At 31.6% G+C, this 23,246-nt stretch overlaps 3 protein-coding genes across 3 annotated transcripts; all 3 read left to right on the top strand.

Moving 5' to 3' along the window:
* The first annotated feature begins 122 nt into the window (after window positions 1-122).
* On the top strand, window positions 123-13,005 carry LOC145327223 (uncharacterized). Its single transcript, XM_080170807.1, has 16 exons — window positions 123-234; window positions 325-429; window positions 944-1,019; window positions 1,222-1,265; window positions 1,459-1,763; window positions 1,941-2,016; window positions 2,388-2,449; window positions 2,730-2,810; window positions 3,239-3,343; window positions 3,735-3,888; window positions 4,191-4,301; window positions 5,151-5,214; window positions 10,913-11,013; window positions 11,551-11,663; window positions 12,015-12,089; window positions 12,676-13,005. Exons 1-16 carry the CDS (start codon window positions 132-134, stop codon window positions 13,003-13,005), a joined length of 1,905 nt encoding a protein of 634 aa, XP_080026933.1. The 5' UTR covers window positions 123-131.
* A 365-nt stretch (window positions 13,006-13,370) lies between these two features.
* Window positions 13,371-20,974, top strand: LOC145317782 (uncharacterized). The gene is made up of 18 exons (XM_080159054.1): window positions 13,371-13,524; window positions 13,773-13,834; window positions 14,225-14,359; window positions 15,358-15,435; window positions 15,668-15,720; window positions 15,808-15,849; window positions 16,398-16,462; window positions 16,767-16,900; window positions 17,210-17,302; window positions 17,587-17,711; window positions 17,895-18,068; window positions 18,151-18,282; window positions 18,679-18,811; window positions 19,307-19,410; window positions 19,846-19,915; window positions 20,075-20,121; window positions 20,317-20,502; window positions 20,845-20,974. Exons 1-18 carry the CDS (start codon window positions 13,512-13,514, stop codon window positions 20,888-20,890), a joined length of 1,692 nt encoding a protein of 563 aa, XP_080015180.1. The 5' UTR covers window positions 13,371-13,511; the 3' UTR covers window positions 20,891-20,974.
* Window positions 20,975-21,123: 149 nt separating this feature from the next.
* Window positions 21,124-23,204, top strand: LOC145317815 (uncharacterized). The gene is made up of 5 exons (XM_080159088.1): window positions 21,124-21,365; window positions 21,865-21,956; window positions 22,498-22,597; window positions 22,931-23,013; window positions 23,095-23,204. Exons 1-5 carry the CDS (start codon window positions 21,209-21,211, stop codon window positions 23,179-23,181), a joined length of 519 nt encoding a protein of 172 aa, XP_080015214.1. The 5' UTR covers window positions 21,124-21,208; the 3' UTR covers window positions 23,182-23,204.
* The last annotated feature ends 42 nt before the right edge of the window (window positions 23,205-23,246 follow it).

The raw sequence follows: 23,246 nt of genomic DNA, 5'->3' as shown, positions 1-23,246 counted from the left end.
AGGACTGCCTTTATAGAATAGTAAAATTCCTTATAAATTCTTAATTTTAAAAATTGCACGATGTGCAAATATATAATGCATTATTTACAAAATATTTATAAATAATAATATGTAATAATTTCAGAATAAAAATGAAAAGAAAGAAAGAGACAGACTCTTCATCTCGGGTTTATCTAAAATCATGGGAGCTAAAATTTCCCTGGATTACGAAAGGCTATGGCGCGAACGGAGAAGGTAAAAATACTTCACTAAAATACAAAAGTATATTAAAATTTACTTGTTCTTTGGTAACTTATCTCATAATAAATGTATTTTACTTTATAGAGCGGGCTGTATGCAAATGGTGCCAGAAGGACCTTGATGTGCACAGTTCGGGCCTCAGCAAACATGAAAACAGTGCTAAACACAAACTTATAGCTAAATCTGTAGGCAATATATTTTAATTGGACCTTTTTTTATCCCATTATATGTTTTTAAATCAGGGTTGAGAGAAAAAATTGAGTTGTTTTATTGTTTTATTTGCCACAATAATTTCCAACAACAAAAGGAAACATTTCAATCATTGAAATAGTGATTTGGGGTAGAAGCATTAAAGGGAGGAGTAGGTTGCGCTAAAAATCCGTAAAGTGATGAGTTTTAAGGCTTAAAAATAGTAGTAGAACGATAACATTCACTAAATATTTGCCAGTGCATTTCTCATTGAAAAGAACTACCTATAGACAAAAAAATTTTTAGGTTAAGATAAATTTTTATTGTTCTACTACTGTTTTTAACTTAAAACTCACAACCTTTACTGATTTTTAGCGCAACCCTTTCCTCCCTTTATAGTGTTGGATTACCTTTGATTATCTTATTCTTAACAATAATCATCGAATGCTCTACTAATGTCAAGTTTTATCTAAGGGTGTTTTTTTATTCCATTTAAATATGATTAAATCTTTAGCTGGGTTACATTCCCAAGAGCAACCCCGAGGTTCTATGGATGAAGATACAGTAGCAAGTCAGGATATGGCTAAGGAATAGAGTTCACTAAGTAACTTCGCTAAAATCTAAAGCATATGACAAATACTATAGCAGTCTCTTTTTAAATCTATGTAAGTTGCTACATTTTCTTTTTACTTGCGTTTTATTCTTTAACTCTATAGGTATATTTGTGTATACCTACAAATTAAACCTCTTTTGCTAGTTCTATGACTCCAAGTTTACTCTTTTAATTTAGGATCTTTCAATGCATAGAAACACTGTTGAATCAACTGTTTTACAGGAAAAAATATGCAGTTTTAAAAATTCAAACAAAAATTTATCCAACAGGATTTTCTAAGCATGGTTAGGCTAAATATTTACGTGTAAAAAGTATATATTTTGGATTTGCCAATAGCATCTGATACCTTCTCACATTTATTTTGTCTTCAAAACATGGTTGGTAAATAATCTAAATGCATATTTTATATGAATAGGGTAACTTTCTAGAACACCATCAGGACGAGAAACAAATAGCGATATCTTTTGTCGATGAAACTTCAAAGAAAATAATCCAGGTTGGTCGGCGGTCAGCGGAATCAGCCTCCGTTAGCGTCCAGCCGCCAGCTCATCTAGTTGAGTCAGCTGATATTCCAACTGTCTTCGACCTACCAAACCAATCTGTCACGTCTCATTTACTAAGCGCACCTCATTCAATCCATCATGATGCTTCCCACCACCAAGTTATTGCCACTGTGGATGCTTCTCATAACTTCCTGGAGGCAACAAAAGCATCTGAACAGGTAATAGTAACATATTTTTTACTATTTTCTTCGAGCTGAAAGAAATCCACAAAGGAAATATTTCCGATGCTTATTATGGTAGGTTAGGTTAAGTAAGGTATATGAGAGCTCTTTAGTGATAGGTCTACTCAGGGTTTTAGGAATTTTCTAATGTACCTATTAAATGTTTTCTTTTAGGTAGTGATGGGTGAAGATCTCTCAATGACGGGTGGCATCAGTGTTTCTTTACCTGTAACTGGCGATCTTCTAAAGGAATAAACATAATAATTGTAATAATATTAAGTATTTTTTCATTAAGCCATCCAAGATATTTGTTATTATTGTTTATAAAGATTTAATTTAATTCAAATTAATAAACATTACTATTATATTGTTAATATTGTTGTGCAATCAACTCCATGAAATGTATCACATTATTAAATCATCATAATATCATATTATTAAAACATCACAAAATGACCCTTCCCGTTGCTTTTCTCTCATCTATTCAACAATCAACGTCATTATTTTTCTTTTGTGTCTTTAGTAAATATGAAACTTTTTGTGGTTAGGTTATAACATATGCTGAACTAATGGCACATAGTCATATTACTAATCAGTAATATTAATGTTTATTGAAACAGGGTGTCGAAGTTCTCGCAGAAGGAGGAGAAACTATCACTCTTAATAAAGTTCCTGTCTTGGAGGTAACATATCTACTAAAATGGCTTTTTATTGCAAAGCCCTCTTCACAAATCTAACCTAAGAAACCTAAGAAAAAAATAGAATTTATGTATTGTGAGATTTATATTTTTTAGGTCAATCAAATCAAATGAAATTGGTGCAGTGGTTTTTATAAATATAGCATTTTTGCAAACCTCTTTTAATCAACCTAACCAAAGAAATGATTTAAAGATTTTAATTTTATTTTGAATACAATATTGAAAATTATTGTTATTGTTATTGATATATAAGTATTATTTGTAGAATGAAGTTCCTGTGATCCCAATGTGCAAGTTGAACGCGAACGCGCAGCAAATGGCCTGGTACCAACAGCAACTAAAGGAAATTGCATTGTTTTGCATTTAATTTTTAAAAGGGGAACTTTTTAATTTTAAAGTTAGCCAGGGACCTAAAGACCTTGAATCTATGTTTAGATCAAGTGTTTACCAAAAATATCCGATAGGTGGCGTTATATATTTTTTTCTTATTGGCGATTTCTCTTGCGAGGGTGGTGGTACACTTCCCCACTCCAGAACCTACAGGATGAGAAGCTACACTTTAAAGTAGAACCATATCGGTTCAATGGTTAGTGAGATTCTTTAGTACAAACAGACAGACAGACGGAGATCCTTTTACTTTATTTTAAGGAAAAAACTAGTAGTATAGATATTAGGAATATATACAATTATCATTTTAAATGACACTTTTTTTATTATTTCCCTAATCTTTGCATATCTTACCATGAAAAAACGATGCAAATATTTGTGTAGGAATCCCTGTTAACAGGGCAGGACCATGATGTAGCTTGGTTTTGTCAGGATGGAACCATTTTTAGGGCACATAAGTTTGTCCTGGCTGCATTTTCTGATAATTTAGCGGTAAGATAATGTATTAAAATTGTTTTAAAATATCAAATATCAGTTTTAATAACTTATGTGTGCATCTACTATCTATTCAAACAGTATCTCTTTTTTTAGTATCTACTAGCGGGTAACCCCCCCCCCCCCCTCAGTGGTCTCTATGGGCACTTAAAAGAAGGGACATCTTACTCTTAATTTTATTTTTTCAAATACAAAATTAAATTTTGAGGGCCCTTTCTTTCTAGGGGCGATATTTCATGGGTGGGTAGTCGTACCCTTCCCCCAAATAGTTCAAAACCTACCCAGGGGCATATTGTAAAGGAGAACCAATTGACTTAGCAGTTATTGAGATCCTGCACCGCATACAAAAAAAGATTATTTCTTTATATAATAGGATATAAATATCTAGAGTATAATGTCAGAAGAAGCAGTATTATCAAGTATTTACACCCCAGACCTATCATCTGAGATGGTCAGAGCTATCCTCTGCCTCATGTATACTGGACAAATCAATGTCACATGGAAATTGTTGCAAGAAATTAATAATGCTTTTAAGCTAATAGGTTAGTTCTATATAAACTATTTTATTTAAGATATTGAGATATATTTTTAATAGATTCAAAAGTAATCGAGTCAAAAACAATAATTTTTATGAATAAACTATTAGACAGTCCAAAAGAGTAAAAACCTTAAAAAAAAGTTTTCATAGGTAATCATATATTTTATATCAAATGGACGTTAATTCGTTTTGATTTTAGGTTCTTTTATTCACTTCTATCCGTTCCCTTGTTTAAATAATCAAGAACTGACATAATATCAAAATTTCAGCATTCAACTATTTAAAAATTCCTTTAAATTTACTTAGGATTTTGTGGAAAAGATTTGACAGCTACCCCGACACAAATTGAATCCGCTGACGATTCCATGAATGTTGTATTTACTTATTCTGAACAATTACATGATGAAAATTCAGAAGGTTTTCATACAATAAAGCAATTGCAATAATGTGATAGAAAAGAAATTTGAGGATTTTTTATATTGAAGCCTTTTTCCTTCATATAAATATGTGAAAATTAGTCTATGGGCTTTTGTTAATAAGGGTTAAGGAAAAGGACTATAACTTCATTAAAACCAATAAAATGCATTTAAAACTTTAGTTTATATGTAAAGAGGACTATCCACGAACCAGAGCAAGTGATTCTAAGCATCTTCCAGCCTTGACCCATAGTATTTTTTTAGTAAATATACTAGGTTTATGTTTAATATTTGCTTTATCGACTAAAAAGTTAGGTTTCACCAAGGTTTTATATGAAAAAAACTTTGAAATGTTACGCATTGTTTGGTGCAATATCATCAAATGTTTTGATGAGTTCAAACTGATGTTTAAAAGCTTTGACACAAAAGTATATTACTGTGATTAAAAATGCATATTTAGAAAAAGAGTTCGTAACTTGTGAACAGTTTAATTAATGTACTTTTGCAATTTACAACATTTGATGCTTTTCTGCAGTGTTATTTTATTTTGTCCGTTGAACTCAACAAAGCATTTGATGATATTGCTTTAAAATTTGATTTACATTTAAAAGTTTATTTCATATAAAACCATGGTGAAACCTAACTTTTTAGTCGATAAAGCAAATATTAAACATAAACCTAGTATATTCACTAAAAAATACTATGGGTCAATTCTGGAAGATGCTTAGAATCACTTCTCTCTGGATGCTCTGGTTTGTGGATAGTCCTCTTTAATGCAGGGTTTTAAAATCTAAAATTGTAGAAATCTTGTCTATTAGCTTTTTTGTATGAAGAAATTAACTTAATCTAGAACCAGTGGATGATTTAGTTTATACTCCAATCAAATTTAATGAATCTTTGGGTTCAACTAACAGGAATACTTTGATTTTCATTCCATTAATTGGCAGTCACGCACCGGACAAAAGGGGTTAGGATACAGAAAGCCCGACTCAGAAAGCCAGTAATAAACTTTTTGTTTCAAATTTCAGAAATCCCATAAATCTCAAGGCAAATTATTGAGGTTTAAATTTACACTTTAAAAAGGATTTTAAGGGTTGGGGAGGGGGTATATGAGGTAAAGGAAATTGATTTAGAATTGATAAAGATAGTGTACTAAATAATGCCATATCTCCCGGACATACGCCGTCATGCGTCAGGTTGGAAGGGTGACGCAAATTTTAGATCCCAGATTTCGCGATTTGAAAAAAAATATCTTTATATTATAGCGAATTAAATAATCTTGCAAGCATCGTTGTTATCTTACAGAGAAAAATAGTAAATCAAATAGCAAAAACTGAGATCTGAAATTTGCGTCACCCTTCCAATATGACGCATGACCGCAACGACCGCGAGACGTGGCATTACTACATCGAGGAAGATGGGGGGGGGAGGAAAGAGGTAATAAATGTGTCATAAACCCAACTAAGGTCACCGGGCTATATGATAAATAAACTGCAGGGATTTAAGGGGATAAGACAATGGCCTATAAATTAATATACATTCACAATGATGATACATATAATTACCCCTCCTGTAGATTACAATTAGTGCTTTAACCGTTTTAACACTCAACTTACTGATATAACCATTAAAAATTCACTTTATCCCTCAAAGTTGTTGAGCTAACAAATAAGAAAACATTATTACAAAACTTTAGGTACCAGCATAATAAACAGCCCAATGTCCCCTCTCTCCCTGATAAACTGTTTAAGATGGGGAGGAGTTGTATTATAATTCATAACAACCTCACAAAAAGGAGGGAAAATCTAACTGAAGATTATATTGTTTCTGCAGTGCCACTACTATATAAATAGGAATGGTAAAATATTGCAATAGAAATAGAAGAGTAGAATAATATTCTGTACCCTTTTTTCGTCAAATCTAAGAGAGAACATTCCTAGCAGACAAAAGTATTGTTTACTTTCGACTCAAGCTGATGTGGATTCTTAAAAAATGATAGACTCGCTATTCGATAGTGAGGCAAAATTATTTTTGTGAAAAATCATCCAAAAGCACATTAAAAATCTACAAAAATTAAACAAAATCATATGTTAATAACCCTCTTAAGATTTTATTTCATTTTTGTAAATTTTTTTATTCGATTTTGGAGGATTTTTCACAAAAATAATTTTGCCTCACCAGCGAGTTGCCAGCCTAACTTTTTTTTTAAGAATCCAACTTTGTTTCAAGCTTTCAAATTGTAAACGAAATTTTTGGGCAATTAATTCTGATTCCGCAAAGCTTTCTACTAAGAAAATATACTGTTAACAGCTGACTTTTATGTATGTATGAAATGAAAAAAAACATGCCTTCGTAGGAAAATGTGTACATAATTTCAACCAATGAGATCCAATGTAAATTCCGATGCGATTCTCCTATTGGCTCAATCAGACATTCCCTCTCTTTCTTAGTACCTTTATTAATATTGCAATTACAAGTGAAATAAGACAAAGTGGTTCTTTAAAAATTTATATAGAATTTGGAAAAAAATTTGCGTTAGCAAGCTATGTTTATAATGGCGAACATATGATTAAGTATTACATTTGTAATACATAGAATAATCCCTCCCGTTTTATAATTCCCAATTTAAGAAATAAACAACAAGGAGGACAATATCTATAAGTAGCAATAATATCCATAAAAAGGCAGAAACATAGCCCAAAAGATAGAAGAAATAGTGAAGGAAAAGTCAGCAGAATAAAACAAGGATGACAACATCCATAAAAGCAAAGCACTGAAACAGTAGGACAAACAAACATGAACACTTGTATAGTGTCAGAACTGAATAATCACTATATAAATGTACTAGCGGATACGCTCCCTAGAAGCCTCTAGGGGCACATAAGGTAGGAGGGGAAAAAGTCAACATCGTCCCATTTTAAATTTAATTTTCAAAAGAGTAAAAAAATATTTTTATGGGGAGGGGGTGAAGACACCCTCCCCAAAAATAGTTTAAAACCTTTCCATGACCTATAAGAAGCTTCACTATAGAGGAGAACAATATCGGTTCAGCGGTTAGCGAGATCCTTCGAGACAGACAAAAAACGCTTACTACTTTATATAATAGGATAAGAGTCAGCAAATCTGTAAATAAATTTGTTGAAAAACAGATACAAAAAAAAACTTAATACAGGATAATGTTTATGGACATACTTACATTTTTAAGACTTGATTATAGAGTTGCATCGCTTATTACATTATACTTTTTTGTCCCAGGAATCAATATATCAAAAATCAGATCAATCCGATGATTAGATCACATAAAACTTTGTTGTTAAAAAGTAAAAAAATCAACATGTTTAAAATGGACTTACGGACATTTTGGTAATGATTATAGAGTTGCTACGCTTTCTAAATCGTACCTAATTACTAAAGGAATCACCATGCAAAATTTGAAATCGATAGGACAATTCCAACATTCCTAAATTAACGAAAAAGGGCTATCCGTTACGGACGGACGTACGGACGGACCGACCCTAATTATAGAAAGGCTTCGCTTTTAAAAATACGAAACACAGCATAACATATAGACTGACGGATATAGTGAGTTGAAAAGCAGCTCTGTAATATTATGAGCGGTGAAAATTTTTCTCTGTTCATTTCCTGTGAAAATTTGGTTTATTTCAGAGCAATACAAACTGACCGACAAATTAAAAACTTTTTTGGAGTAGATTTGCAATGGATGCTCATCTCGGTAAAGATAATATTCAGTCAAAAATTAGCCGTCTATCATGAATAGCAGTAAAGAAATTTCCCCATACTGTTTCAATGGACAAAAAGACAGACAGACGAATGGAAAGATGGAAGGAGATTCTGTAACAGAAAGCAGCTTCGCTATTAAAACAAAGCCTTCATTTCATCTATTATTATCTTTTAATCATGCATAATATTAATATTACAGCTTTTACAACGTTATTGATCAATTAGTAACTTCTGTAACATAGAGCAGCTTTCCTATTAAATCAATGCCTTTATTTCATATTTTATAATCTTTAAACCATGCATAACATTAATATTGCAGTTTCTACAACAACTGATTTATTAGCGAAGCCACTCTGTAATAAGTCTTTAATAATAAGCAAATTTACTCTATGATCGTTACATTTATAGCAACAGTTTTTAAGTGATAAAATAACATTATTTATATGATTATTAGAATACTGGTTCCTACTGTTTCAGAGTTTCGCTTTTATGGATGTTGTCATTCTTGTTTTATTTATAGATGTATTAAAACATTTCAATTACTAGCTTAGAAGTTGAAAATATTTTTCTCTTCCTAAAATGCTAGTTTTATGTAGTGGGGAAAATGGATACAATATTGCTAGCTTGCTGATACCCTTGAGGCCTCTAGGAGCACTTGCATTATGGAGTAGGGTTTTTTAACGGGCGGATTCTTTAGAGAGGGTGGAACCCTCCCCTTAAATTGTAATAAACCTATGAGAAGCTTCACTACAGAAGAGAACCATAGTTAGCGAGATCCTTCACTTCACACACCATGCAAAGCCACTCATTAATTATAAATTTTTATTCTTTGATTTTCTTGGCTGCTATGCAAGAGCTACGAATGGAATTTTTTTTTTGTAGAGATTTTCTATACCAATTGGCATCCAACATTTAATTTACTTTATCATTAAAGCCTTCCCTTTTTATGTAATGCATTCAAATTAATCAAAATTAAAATAGTATACACAAGGATCTTAAGTGATAATATAATGGTCAATAAATTGAAGGAATCCCCAAAATACGAGAAAAGTTAGTTAGCGCATCGTATTATAGACAGCTTTCCGCTGATATTAAAGAGAAATATCATAAGATTAAAACCAAATTTGTTATTCCCGAGGGGCCAAAGGTCTCGGCTAACAAAACTTGTATTTATTCTATGATTTTAAAAACGAAGCTTTTCTATAATAAGCGTCGGTCCGTCCATCCGTTACGTTTACCTCTTTTCGTTAAATTAGACATATTAGAATTGTCTTCATATTAAACTTTATATGATGATTCCTATAACTGTTAGGTATGATCTGGTAGCAAATCTATAATTATTACCAGAAAGTCCGCATGTCTATAAAATATGCTGATTTTTTGACAAAAACATCTTATTTATATACATTTAATATTTTGAATAATGAATCCTAGTACAATATTATGAGCAATGCGTCTCTATAATCAAATTCTAATAATGAAAGAAAGTGATTTTACTGTACCCTGTATTTACACCATTTTGCAACAATTTTCTGTACAATTTTTTGGGGCTTATAAATTATTGCGTTGCTTAATAAGTGCTGACACTCTACAGGAGTTATTGTTCGTTTGTCCTTCCTTCTGATTTTAGAAAATTACTTTTGTGGATGTTGTCATCCTTGTTTAATCTGTAAGTTAAAGGTGTGAAAAGGATTTATGGAAGCCAAGTGTCACTAATTAGTAGTACTCGCCACCCAATAAAAGGAAAGAGTTTGAGAGGAGGGGGGGTTTATTAAACAAGGTCAAAATAGTCCAAAATGTACTATAAATAAAATAAGAATTAGAGACGGAGAAAGAAGACATTTTCACCAATGGCATCAAGTAGAACTAAAGAACCCATTTAAGAGGTAGAAAGGAGAAAAGAAAGGAATGAGGTCATTATGAGGGATGCTACTCATGAAATATGTTGATTTTTTTTATGTTAAACAAGTTGTATATGTGCACTTTTGTTTGATTTATAGTTTTTGATATGCAATTTACAAATTATGAATTTTGATTGATCTTAAGTAATAAACTACAGCTAGAAAGAAAGACAAAGTGTATGAGGGAAGAAGGGACTTATAGAGATACTACATATCTAAAAAACATATACTGGTGGAAGGGACAAATTTAGAAATGTGATACTTCCTATTTCTTTGAAGATTGTGTGATGAACGGGAATGAGGGGGGGGGGAGACATTAGGAAAGGATTATAAGGAATGGATAAATTCTCATAAGGAGGGTGGGGTAAATATCCCTTATGCTTTAGTTTTATAATAAATTGACTATTTTAGTATTTTTTTTAATGAACATTTTTGAGTACTTTAATTTATTTTTTTAACACTCAACATATTTTTTATAAAATATTTGTATTTTTTTGGCACAAAACAATATAACACATTTTGTACAAATTCTATCTATAATGCTTATGAGCGATATTCCGGGTGTTCAACCCCAATAATTAGCCTTGAGACCTTCAAAATGAGGTGTGAAATTTAAAATCCCCTATTGCTGGGTAACTCAGGCTCGGGGTATCTGATACCTCGTCCGACAAAAGTCAATTGCAAGGAAATTACGTTTCATAACTAATTACCTACCATGGCAATCCGTCTGTTCAGTAAAATTTTATAATCATTTCAAAAGAATTAGAAAGGTAATTAAGATTTAGAAGATTAGATAAAGTCTGTGGAAAAGATAGCTTATAACTGATTCTATTGATTTATTGAAAAGGTCGATGGATTAAAAGATGGATAATGAGAAATTAAGTAGACGGATAGATAGACATAGGTTGAAAGGTATAGTTAGTAGGTATTTATAGTCCTATGAAAAGATTAAACAAAGTATAACCAACAGAATATCGAACAATGTGCTGTTATCTGGATCAATGTTTTCAAGTCACCATGCAGCTACATTACTAACACCTGCACAATTAGAAGATCAAGAATTTATATTTGGTAAGTTTATTTTTTTATACTTTTATTGGAAATAGAGGTTCAATGATTCGAAATAGGTACAAGATTTCGACATATTTTAGATATCACAAATTTAACCTATAGTAGATATTAGTAAGGTTTTTTTTGTCCGAAGCTTAAGATTTTGATGAAAACTGAACCGATTGAGTTGACCAATTTTGGAAAGCTACACATAGCTGTCAGAGTGGCGCTAGGCTATTTTATTTTAAGATTTAAGTCTTGGCATGATTTTAGGTTGTTTTTTCATTCTTGGAATACAGAGCTACCCTTAGCTGCTTAGGGTGCAGCCACTAGTATCCAATATATCATAATCAGTTGCGTTGCACAGACATTTTCCAGAAGGTTATAGCCTTGAGGGGATGAAAAAGGCAAAGGTACGCCTTCAGAATCTTATTACTTAGAGTGGTATTGTTGCCACGCTCCTCCAGCCCTTCAGATCATAACACTAGAGTAGATCATATGACAGCTGACTATCCACAATTAAACTATTTCATCTTATCTCTCAATATTCTTATTTAGATGATTCAAATAATTTTCTTCTTCCTGACCCCCCTGACCTTGACACTGAATTGGATCATGTGACTCCTGAACATAAGCATGCTCTACCAATCCTTCACAGTAATCAACAACAGGGAAGTCAATATTTTTACAACTCTTCAAAATTTAAAAATCCGAAATCTGTGCTAACTTGGATGAGTTTCCTCTTTTATTATGAATTGATTTATATCAAAAGCTTTAGACATGGAACTACAATAAAGAAACATGATTTTCTCGTATTCATTCGAAACCGATTGATATCCGGTGGATTAGAACCGGTTCTCATCCATACGAAAAACTGGTTTTTATCTTATAATTGTACATTTTATATCCGCGGAAAGCTGTTTATAACACGATGAGAGAAATAACTATTATTGAATTTGGAAAAGTTTTCTCAAATCTCTTCTAATCTGCAGTTGTAAAAATTTGATGATTTTTTAAAACAGAGAGCCATAAAAATAGAAATTGATGAAGATGAAGAAAATCAAATTCCAAAACCAAAGAAACCTAAACTTGAAAAGGTAACTTATTAATATAGACTTTACCTCTGTTATGTCAGACGCGTGACAATTAGGGGCTTTTGGGAGAGGGGTAAACTTTCCCTTAACACACCACTGCACTACTATAAATGATATGTTCACTTATCATTTTTATACAGCTATACCCTCAATGTTTATAGAGGGCTGCAACCCTTTTTTTTCATGTCCTGTGCTGTTATAATTGTTGTATTTATTTCATCTTTTGTCTGATAATATAACGTGGACAGAAAAGAAGACACTGCTTCTCCTAGTCATTATAATCTGTTTGATCTCAGGGAGGGAGGAAACTTTAGGCTGTTTATTATACTTGTCCTAAAAGTTTTATAATAACGTTTACTTATTCGTTGGCTCAACAACTTTATGGACTTTTATCTAATTTTGATAGGTTCGTTGATAAAGTTGAGAGTCTAAACGCTCCAAACACTAATCAAATTTTACAAAAGGGTAATTATGTGCATTATCATTGGGGATGTACATCAATTTATCGACCATTGTCTTATCACTTTAGATCCCTGGTTTGATTGGATATTAAAGCATTGCATTTAGAAATTTTAAGTTTTTTTTCTAGATTGAAAACATTGATATAACAGAATCACCAGTTCATACAAGCTCCACAGTAAATAAGAAAAATGTGAAATCCTTCAAGAAAGATCTGGACGTGCTGTTTAACCGAGCTGTTATCACTGACAACCACGAGGTTACGAGGATAGAGGAAGAGGACCAAAAGAAACGGATCAGAACTGATAAGGAATACAACTTTTTTCATACTTTTTGTTTGTTGGACAAGAATATCATTTTTTTTATTTCAATTCAATTTTTAAATTGTCAAGCAATGTTTCACAGTACTCCACTAAGTCAAAAATATCACCGCTGTGGGTTAAAATCATACAGTCTATAATACAATGCGATGAATATATATTCCAACAAGTAAAGAAAGTCACATTAGGGATAAAAAAAAAACTTTGAATTTACAATTGACCATACATTTCTTTAATAAACACAAGCATCAGAACAACGAACATATTTAAGAATATAGAACCAGTAAGATATTTCATTGCATATTTAGCTTTGCTTCAATATAATAAAGTTTATTATATTGTCTCTTGTCTGTTTGTTTATACCTTCGTTTTCGTAAGGCAGATGTTTTTGTCTATGGCACCGTTGCAACCATATATTCCGGATATTTAGTAAAGTCATACCCATCTCTTTATTTTACGAACTTTGTCCGTAAGTCATATTAATCTGTCCTATATGAATAAGAAAAGTTGATATTTGGTGCAGGAATCTCAAGTGACCTATGCTGTGTGTAGGAAGGATAGGGGTATCCTGTCTAGATCCCTCGCTTTTGATTTGTTTGATAATGACGAGTTTGCCTCGAAAGTGAAGATTATAACTGTGTGTCCTATGTGCTTCAAGGAATGTTTTAACTGTACTTAATAAATGATACATTATGAAACCATTATTCTATCACAATATATTTTTATGTCTAAATCTTGACAGCCAAATTTTTTTTTATAGAGAATATCACTTGTAAGTTGATAAGAATGTTGATTATTTGATTATGAAGTTTTAGTTATACCTTTCCCAATAAAAATAACCACCCCTCCCCTCTGTGTCATATAATTTCAAAATCAGATTTCGTATTGTTTAAACATAAATTTTAGGTTTTTGATGACAGAGATAAAATGAAGGATCATAAAACTGCTTTTCATAATACTGATATAAAGGTAGTTATTAGATATTGAGGCGAATTAAAAATACAAAAATGAAGTTTTTTTTCTTTTTCTATTGAACAAAGAGAGGGGGAGAGGAGGTGATTTTTAAATAGAAACCTTTGAATTAAGTAAGAATAGTTATTTCTCGCATCGTATTATAAACGGCTTTCCGCGGATATAGAATGTACAAATAAAAGATTAAAACTAGTTTTTTTTAGCCCCGTGGTGCCGAAGGCACCGGCTAAAAAAACTGGTTTTAATCTTTTGATTGTACATTTTTATATTCGTAGAAAGCTGTATATAATACGATGCTAGACATAGTTTTTTCGTATGGATGAGAACCGGTTCCTATCCACCGGATTCGAATGAATACGAGAAATTTATTTTTATTTCAATGTTTAGGGAATGCCAAATCAGAACAGTATGATCCTCAGTAAGAATAAGTTCAAATGTAGAAAATGTGAAGAAACTCTGGAGCTGAAACATCTAGTCTGGTTTGTCAAACACTATAAATTCTGTGGAGTGGATGATGTCAAGGTTGGTGGATTTTTCAATAGCGCATCCATTTTATAACTGTGGCCTGTCCTGTCCGCCCGTTCATAAATGATAGCTCTGACAGTAAAGGTCAAGAAAAAGTGCCTTAAATGTTTAGTTTATTATACATTATAATTAAACAGTGGCTTGCTATAGGGGGTTGTCGACACTCCCATCCCCCCCTCTCACACAAACACATTTCAAATTGGGAAGGCCCGCCCTCCTTAATTGTTTAACATTCTCCCTGGTTAATTGCTGTGCAGGTCAACGATTATATGTATTACTAGAGGTGGCGTTCTAAAATTATTCCGCTATTAGCTAGATTAAATATTAATCTTTTTCTTCCATTGTCCTATCCCTATTTAAAGTATTAAAGTATTTCCTCTTTCTTTAAAATATTTTAGGATCCTAATATTTTTTATTTCAAATTATCGTCCTGAAAGGTTAAAATGTTTAGGTAACTGTTAAATTTTAGTTCAATATCTGACCACATTACGCACGTATCGCTAGTATCAAATTATTTTAAAACTAAGTTTTCTTTTATTTACTATATTATAAATTTAAATTTTCTGTTTTATGAATATAAATTTAATACTTCAATATAATTCAAATTGCAACATGAAATAAAAAAAAAGAATTTATTCTTCAAGCAGTAAAATAAAGGGTCTTATCGTTCTGGTCAATGGGAGTTTATTATGGATTTTTGGAGCACTATGAGTTTTAAACATTTATTCCTTGGAAAACTTGAGCTCATATATAGACATTTATTTCCTATATAGATCTGACATGGATCTTGAAGCAATAAAGCAGGCTGTTTTGTAAATGTTAAAAATTGGAAGAATCTATTAAATAAAAGTTATCACAAATATACTTAGTAAATAGAATATTCCTATTGGCCTGTCGTTAGTTGAGATGGTGATTCTTAGGACGACCTGGCATATTTTTTAAAGCATTGATCTCTAAAAAGTTTGAAGATTATTTTTTTTCTTGTTATATTTTAGGCTAATGAATTATTGAGACTGGAAGATGTAGAAGAAAAGGTGACAAAACCTTCTCCTATGGAAAAGAAAAACACTAGGGTAAGCTTTCCATATGAATTTTCCATATGTGAATAAAAATTTTATCTGCATAGTAATAACTAGTGGCTACACACCTAAGGAGCGGTGCAAGATAGTTGAACCCATCCAATCACTTTCAATTTTATTATTTTTTTATTTTTAAGGGTGGGGGACAATTTTTTGGTTTGGGCGAATTTTCTTGGGTGAGTTATGGTGAAGGCAGACACACATCCAGTTACTTGGTTTTTTTTAGGAAATGGACTTTCTATATGTGATGGACAAACCAAAGTTAAAAGAAATGTCGAGGTAAGCTATTATTGTATTTTAGTTTAAAATATTTTTATATAAATAATGATGAAATCTTAAAAATAAAACATGTTCCTATTTGTTTAGAATTTTGCTTGGAAGAATATGTGAGGCTGTCTGGGGTTGTAGGTAAGTTGATTCAGATTATCATCTTGTTCATGATGTTGTTCTAGTTTGGTCTGTAATGTTATTGTAAAGAGATGTAATACAAACAAATATAGAAGTGGATAATTTTTTACATGCCTTATAAAGCTACATCAAATATCAGACCCGGATTCCTATCCAGAGCTGCTTTACCAATACGCATCATAAAGAAGTGTCGGAATAACATGATTGTTCGGTGTTTACTCTGAAACAATCATCCAATTAGATCCAGTCATGCATCATCAATAAAACATTAAACTGACAACATTGCATTAACGACATATTAATCTTGGCAGCTGCTGATTCTCCATGTATTGGCAGCTGGCTATAGTTTTGATAAATCTAAGCTCTTGCAGCTTATTTTCTTCAGTAGATACATTATTAGAGTCATCATCTTGTCCATTAAGATCTTCTTTTTCTAAAAGTAGGAAAAATATAGATCTGCGCATTTATCTTTTACTAAATTTAGGTCTACTTTGTAATGTTACTTTAAATACAAATGTACCAAAAATATATATATGTAATTTTTTAAGGAAATGTTATCAAGCATTTGATTCTGAAGATTCCTTATTTAACCATGTTACCTCTTCTCATGAAGGTAGACTATTAGATAGTATAACAAATTGAATTTTATGTTATTTAGTTGTAAGTGGGCAGAGGTTTTCTTTGGAGAATGTCTAAATTAACTTTAGTTGCAACCAGTTTGTTGTAAAATGATAGGATTCCAATAAAGCACAATAATTTATTTCACCCTGCCCCCGACAATTTTTATTCATTTGTGAAAGATTAATTTTGTTTTATATTTGAATCCCTGACTTTCATAAAAAAAGTAAATTTTGTATTCTTTTATCTTAGGATAGAAATTTTATAGTTTTTTTTAGAAAATTGTGAATCTTTATCAGGTAGAATAGAGCATGGTACTTCTTATGATCCAGAAACAAAACTGTATACCTGTATGAACTGTAAAGTTTATAAAACAAATAAGAGTGTTGTCTATTTTATCTATCATCTCAGCAGATGCAATGTTCAAGAACAGGTTAGATTTAGATTAAGTGATCTTTCCATAATCATGTGGCCAGAATTTGAATGAAATTTTTTTTTAATTGTTATAAAATAAGATTATGAATTATATCATTATAGAGGAGAAGGCAATATTTGGAAGGAACTACTGTTTTGGGTGGTGGAAATGTTGTTTGCAAAATATATTTTCTGATGTGGAATTTACCTTTTTTTTCCTACAATCATGTATAAATCTCATTCTATATTGAATTTTATCCAATTTTTTTTTATTTTTTTTTATATTGATAAAGCAGGGGACTTCTATCTTTATCTATTATGTGTCTAGGGTGCTATCCCCATTGACGATGAAGAAGACGTTGATGAAGACACCAATGATGACTTAGTGGATCCTTGGGGTGTCGTCTTCAAACCTCTTAAGGCAAGATATATTTTTTTTAAATTGTGCATGTGAAGAGCTCATGTATCTAATAATATACAACATAGCTTAGATAAAGCTGGTGATTATTACATGCAATATTGTGACTTGAGAAGAGCGTTTGACACTATGTTTTATATCTGTGATTTTTTATTTAATTACTAAGCAGTACTTTTTCCCTTCGGTTTGCTACAATAGGTTTTCGTCATTTCTATTAATTTTAGCCAATTTTGTAATAAAATTGTTTTTTTTTATAAATAAAAATCTTATTGTTGCATCTTTTATAGGTCAACAGTGATAGGTCTAAATGGATCTGCGAGGCATTATTTGGGGAAGTTTATTCCATCCTTTATCCCTGTCATATCTGCTATTCGGTTTTCAAATTAGAGGAAGAACTTAGAGAACATTTCAGGTGAGAATTAATAATTTTATAAATCAATAACTAACTCTTTTAGATTTTCTCCATGGAATTTTTTCATAGACCTAATAAACCTTCAGAACTTTTAAAAGACTTGTGTGAATAAATTTTGACCAGATGTTATGGAGAACAGCTACTCTACTTTAAAAGAATGTCATTATCTCTGATTTTATTTAGAATAACCCATCCTGGTCAGCAAAACTATCCAGAACACGGATCTCAATATGATGAGGATATTGGAGGGTTTAACTGTCCAACTTGTAAGAGAAATGTTTGCAAGAAACAGAAGAGTTCTATCTATTTTGCCTACCACATGCAGAAATGTAATGGGAAAACACTGCCGGTGCATAGGTAAAATAATCTAGTTTTAAAATGTTTGTTACTTAAAAGAATATAAGTAATTTTCAGTCGCTCACATGTTGCTTTATTTTAGGAAATGTGTTGAGTGTAATAAAAGTTTCAGTGTGTTCAGTACCTTCCAGTATCATATGCAAACAAAGTGCGGGACAACAAATTTTGTATGTCACATCTGTGGCATTGCTCTCAAAAATTTTAATGGCCTCAGGTATGTTTGTTCAGTAAAGCTAACAATTTACCTATTTATTAAAGGTGTAAAGTTTTCAACCAATTTAACGGTGTCTAACTAAGATTCCTGAAAAAGAGGTTTCGAACTTTATCTATCTCTGTATCCCATTTTCAAAATTTTATGATTAACTATCATTCTATCAATAGATGTATAAGTATAGATTTAAAATCCAGTCAACTACCTGGCTCAAGTAGTGGAGAACTTTTTTCGTTTGCTAGCAAATTGATTTCTGTTCTTTTGGTGGAATACTGCTGTGTTTATATGTCCGACGGTGATTTCAACCCGTTACAAATAGTTTGTGCTCCCTCTATTTATTTACTTTAACATTCTATGATATAAGTTTTGATAAAAAAAACTTACTTTGATTAATTGAAGGTGTCACGTGATGTATTCTCATTCTGACGTGCGTCCATATCCTTGCAATGTATGTGGTAAATCATTCAAGAGATCAGCTGACTTAGACCATCACATGAAGCTACATATGGGTTCACTTGACTGGAGTTGCGAGGCAAGTTTTACTAAATTTTTATTTGTGGAGTTATTCTATGAGTTCTTCAGTCCGTAATGCTATTTTTATGTTTTATTGACTTTTATTTAAGGTTCGATCTTTTCAATATGAGAAAAGCGATTTTTAATAGATTTCAATTACATGACCTACTACCTAGATTGCGTAGTTTTGTGTTCTTTTTTTTTCTCAAATAAATTCTCTTGTCTTTCATTATTTGAAACCTTATTATTATTTTATAATAATAATTGTTTAAAAACTAACTGATCCCTTAGTCCAAAATTGGATTTTCTTTATTTTTTTTTTTTTTAACAGTTGAATAATAATATATTATATAATTATAAAATACAATGATGATAAATAAACAAAACACTGTCATTTTATTATTTATTTCATTAGCATAAAATTAAGAATTAAATTATTTTTCCTTTAGGTCCAATATAACTCCCTTTTAATATTATCTTGTTTTTGTACTTTTTATTAAAATGTTTTCTTTAGAAATGTGGTAAAGCATTCCCCGTAAAGAAGTCATTGAGGAACCATATGAAGATGCATTATACAGAATCTGAGAAACCTCATGTCTGCCATATTTGTGGAAATAGGTAATTTTCACTATATTTATAAATGATAACTAGTGGCTTAGCCCCAGGAGGCCTCTAGGGGTACTTGATGTGGGGGAGAAGGAAGGAAATCGAGCCACCCCAATGCATTTTAAATTTTAGTGTTAAAAAGAATAAGTGAAAAAAAGTTTGGAGGGTTTTCATTTCTTTCTATGGCGATTTCTCTTGGGAAGGTTGTGGTACCCCCCCCCCCCCCGCACACACAAAAATAGTTATTAACTTTTCTTAGGATCTATAAAAAGCTACATTGTAAAGCCATATTGTTTAAGCGGTTAGCAAGATCCTTGTGAGAGACAAAAAGCTACTATAATAGGAGGATAAGAACCAAGAATTCCTAAAATTCGCCCTTAATTTTAAAGCTAAAAACAAGATTAAATACTTTCTTTAGGTCTAAATTATATAAATACGAATATTTAGGTTTGCGTATAAGAAATTTTTAACCAATCATATGACGACACACAGTACCTTCAGAGGATTTGAATGTGAGGTAAAAATATCATTGATATCAAATATTTTTCAAACCTTTTGTTTTTGTTTTCAGAGGGGGGGGGGGGGTTAAGAAGACTTTATCGTTTCATTTATTGTTCATCTACGCTCCTATTTTCTATCTAGTCAAACCCTATTAATGGAATGAAAATTTGTTTAGATTTGCAAATCCCAAGTGAAAACCAGAGACACTTTAAAACTTCACAGGTAATTTTTCTTTTCCTGTTAATTAAAGTTAAATTATAATAAGACTTATGAATCAAATATACCAATAAAAATTTAGAATTTAAGCTATTTTGAAATGGTAAAATTATTTACTATGTTTAACAAGAATGAGTCAATTATGATACATTGACATTATGACAATTTTACTGTTTTCTGTTTAATACAAACATATTTTAGGAAAAAAGTACATAAGCTAAGCACACCTATACCTGATGCATGCATCCTTCAGCCAGATCCAAGTGTACTCCTCCAGCAGGACACTCCAGTACTAATAGCCAGATCTACCAGCATTAGACACCGAGCAGCTGCGGGAGCAGGCACTCTCCTGGCAACCTTGGTCACTGATCCATTGCATATTAAGGAACTTTGTCATGTTGAAAAAATAACAGAATATTAAACTTCATTTACTTAGATTGAGACAGCTTATTTGTTTATAACTAGCGTACCAATAACAAGCTAAAAAAATCTAAAATAATAAAGATTCAAGGTTTTACGTGTTCGTTAATTAAAATGATAATCATATTGCTAACATAATGAATGTTTCAATGTACAATCCTCAATAATAACACAATTGAATTGATATCAACAATCGTACAGAAATCATCGTTAAATGGACGTGAACAAAAATATACAGAAGATTTTAGCAATTGGTTTGAAGGACCTTAAATATTTTGATTTATTTTTATCATGACAAAACTTTTAGGAGGAGGAAGTTCTACCTATGCTTGGTGAAGAATTAGAACTGGCCTAATCTAACAAAATTAGTACATAGAAAATTTATAATATGATTTTTTTTCTGTAAAAATGATATTGACACAAAAGATAGAAAATTTTTGTTAATGAGACTTGAATCAAATTTTACTCTTGTCTTTTTTCTAGTTAAACTAAATAGCTTGCAATGCACTAATGGAGAAAATTAATGATTTATATATTTGTAATTTAATTTGTGATAAATTGTTATTAGGTTATCTTTATTAAATTAATATCTATTATAGAAAAATATAAAAATGGAAAAGTGAAGTTATTAGGTAGTTTGTGAGATTTTGTGAATTTTTTTGTGTGTACAAAAATGCCGACTACAACCCCAGCTGAGATACTTAGCACAGTAGAGGTGGACGAGACAAGTGTTGAGCAGGAACATGAAGTTGTCAAGAATATTGTAGAGGTGTCCAGTGACAACACTTTTGTTCTCCCCACTAATATTAGTGTTTCTCTGCCAGTTGCAGGTAATACAGCCATCTTAGAATTGAAAATATACGGGAATTCACTATTGTAATGAAATAGGCATTGTTTAAGTTTGGTTTGATAAAGCTAACTAGTCATATCTTTTATATCCTATGATATTAAAGTAGTAAGAATTTTTCTGTCTGAAACCAAAGATCTCGGTTAATGCTGGTTCGAAATTGGTTGTACTTTTCAGGGAAGCTTTATGTTTCAAGCTTTTTTCCTGACCTATCCTGCCCTCCTATAGAGTGTAGGGGCGAGGCAACCAGTATGAGAAATTGTACATATTAGTCTGTAACTTTAAGCTTTCTAAAGTATAAGTCATTTAATATTTTTGTAGAGTTCTAAAGCATTGTATTTTACAACAGGGTGGCTTATGTTTCATTGACTTGGGGAATAGATTTTCTTTAGCTGAAGATATTTTATTAAAAACTATTATGATATTTGTTGAAAATGAGATCAAAATTGAGAGAGAAAAAAGCATTATTTAATTTTTTGTAGGTCCTGAGGTAACCAGAAACGTGCTTAAAAATGTAACCGTTGTTGATAATGAGGAACAAGATATCACCCTGGAGGATGCTCATATTGTAGAGGTTACCAATTTTCAACTACAGTTAATATGAGATGTTTATTTTCTGTAAAAGTAACAGGGTGTGTTTCTGTCTGGGTATAAAAAACATATTTAAGTACTTGAAATCTTGAGATGGGCCTCATAATGTTTGGAGTTTTTGATGTGATGAGGCAGGCATGTCAAGGCTTTGTATAGACATCTCTACTATTTGGCTTAATAAAAGGCAGACCCACAAAACATTGAGACATAAAGGCCCTATTTTTTATTGAGTTCTTAATTTTTACGGGTCTGTCATTTTGATGCCAAATTTAGATTGTGGCCTTGGCCCAAAATAGGCGAAACTCAAAACAGTTTACAGTTACGACTTCCAGAATAAGAGTGTCTGAAAAACGTTATTCAGCGTTATCGTTAACTTTTTGTTCTAAGATATATAAAAAAATAACTCAAGGTGGTCCCTGTCCTCAAGAGGTTATCCAGGTTAGCTAAACTTTAATCAACATTCCTGTTTGCTTCTTATTGCTTATTTTTATCTCTAAAATTACAGACCAAATATTATAATTTAGACTGAGATCCCTGTGGTACCCATGTGCACTCTGAAGGCGAATGCGCAGCACCCCGCATGGTTCCAAGCAGCCCTCAAGCACGCCCTTCAGACTGGCACAGGCATGGATTACTTAGCTAGAAATGTATACTTATAGTATTAAAACTAAACATGTATTTTTAAACTGACAGAAAACTAATTTGCCTTCTCTAGGCTTCCCTTATGAAAATGATATTTCCTTTGTTTTCAAAGATAGCAACATAGTATTATTCACTGAAATGAATTTATTTGGGACATGATTTGTAATAAGAATATTTTCCTTGAATTTTATTTTAAAATCTAGGTATATTGATTCCTTCTAATTTTAACATTTAATAACTTTTATAATGAATTTTTGATGAGTTGAGAATAAATAAGAGACGTGACCATTTATTCATAGTAATCTATGGTACCAGGATATGATACTGTTTGGTACTGCGCTGGTGCTGCCTTCAGAGTTCATAAGTTTGTTCTAGCAGCTTTCTCTGAGCATATGAAGGTAATATATGTATATAACTGTTTATCCTTATAATTGCATATTTAACCATAACAAGTGATATTTATCTATCTATGTATCTAGATAATACTACCTGAAGACTCAAGTGAAGCAACTATCTATACTCCTGACCTAACCAGTGATATGGTTACAACTATGCTATGCTTGTAATATATTATCTATCTATCTATGTATATATCTAGATAATACTACCTGAAGACTCAAGTGAAGCAACT

Source organism: Acartia tonsa, chromosome 1 (genome assembly GCF_053477335.1).
Source record: "Acartia tonsa isolate MP-2025a chromosome 1, ASM5347733v1, whole genome shotgun sequence".
NCBI classification, from domain to species: domain Eukaryota; kingdom Metazoa; phylum Arthropoda; class Copepoda; order Calanoida; family Acartiidae; genus Acartia; species Acartia tonsa.
This window is presented reverse-complemented; position numbering and strand designations above follow the sequence as displayed.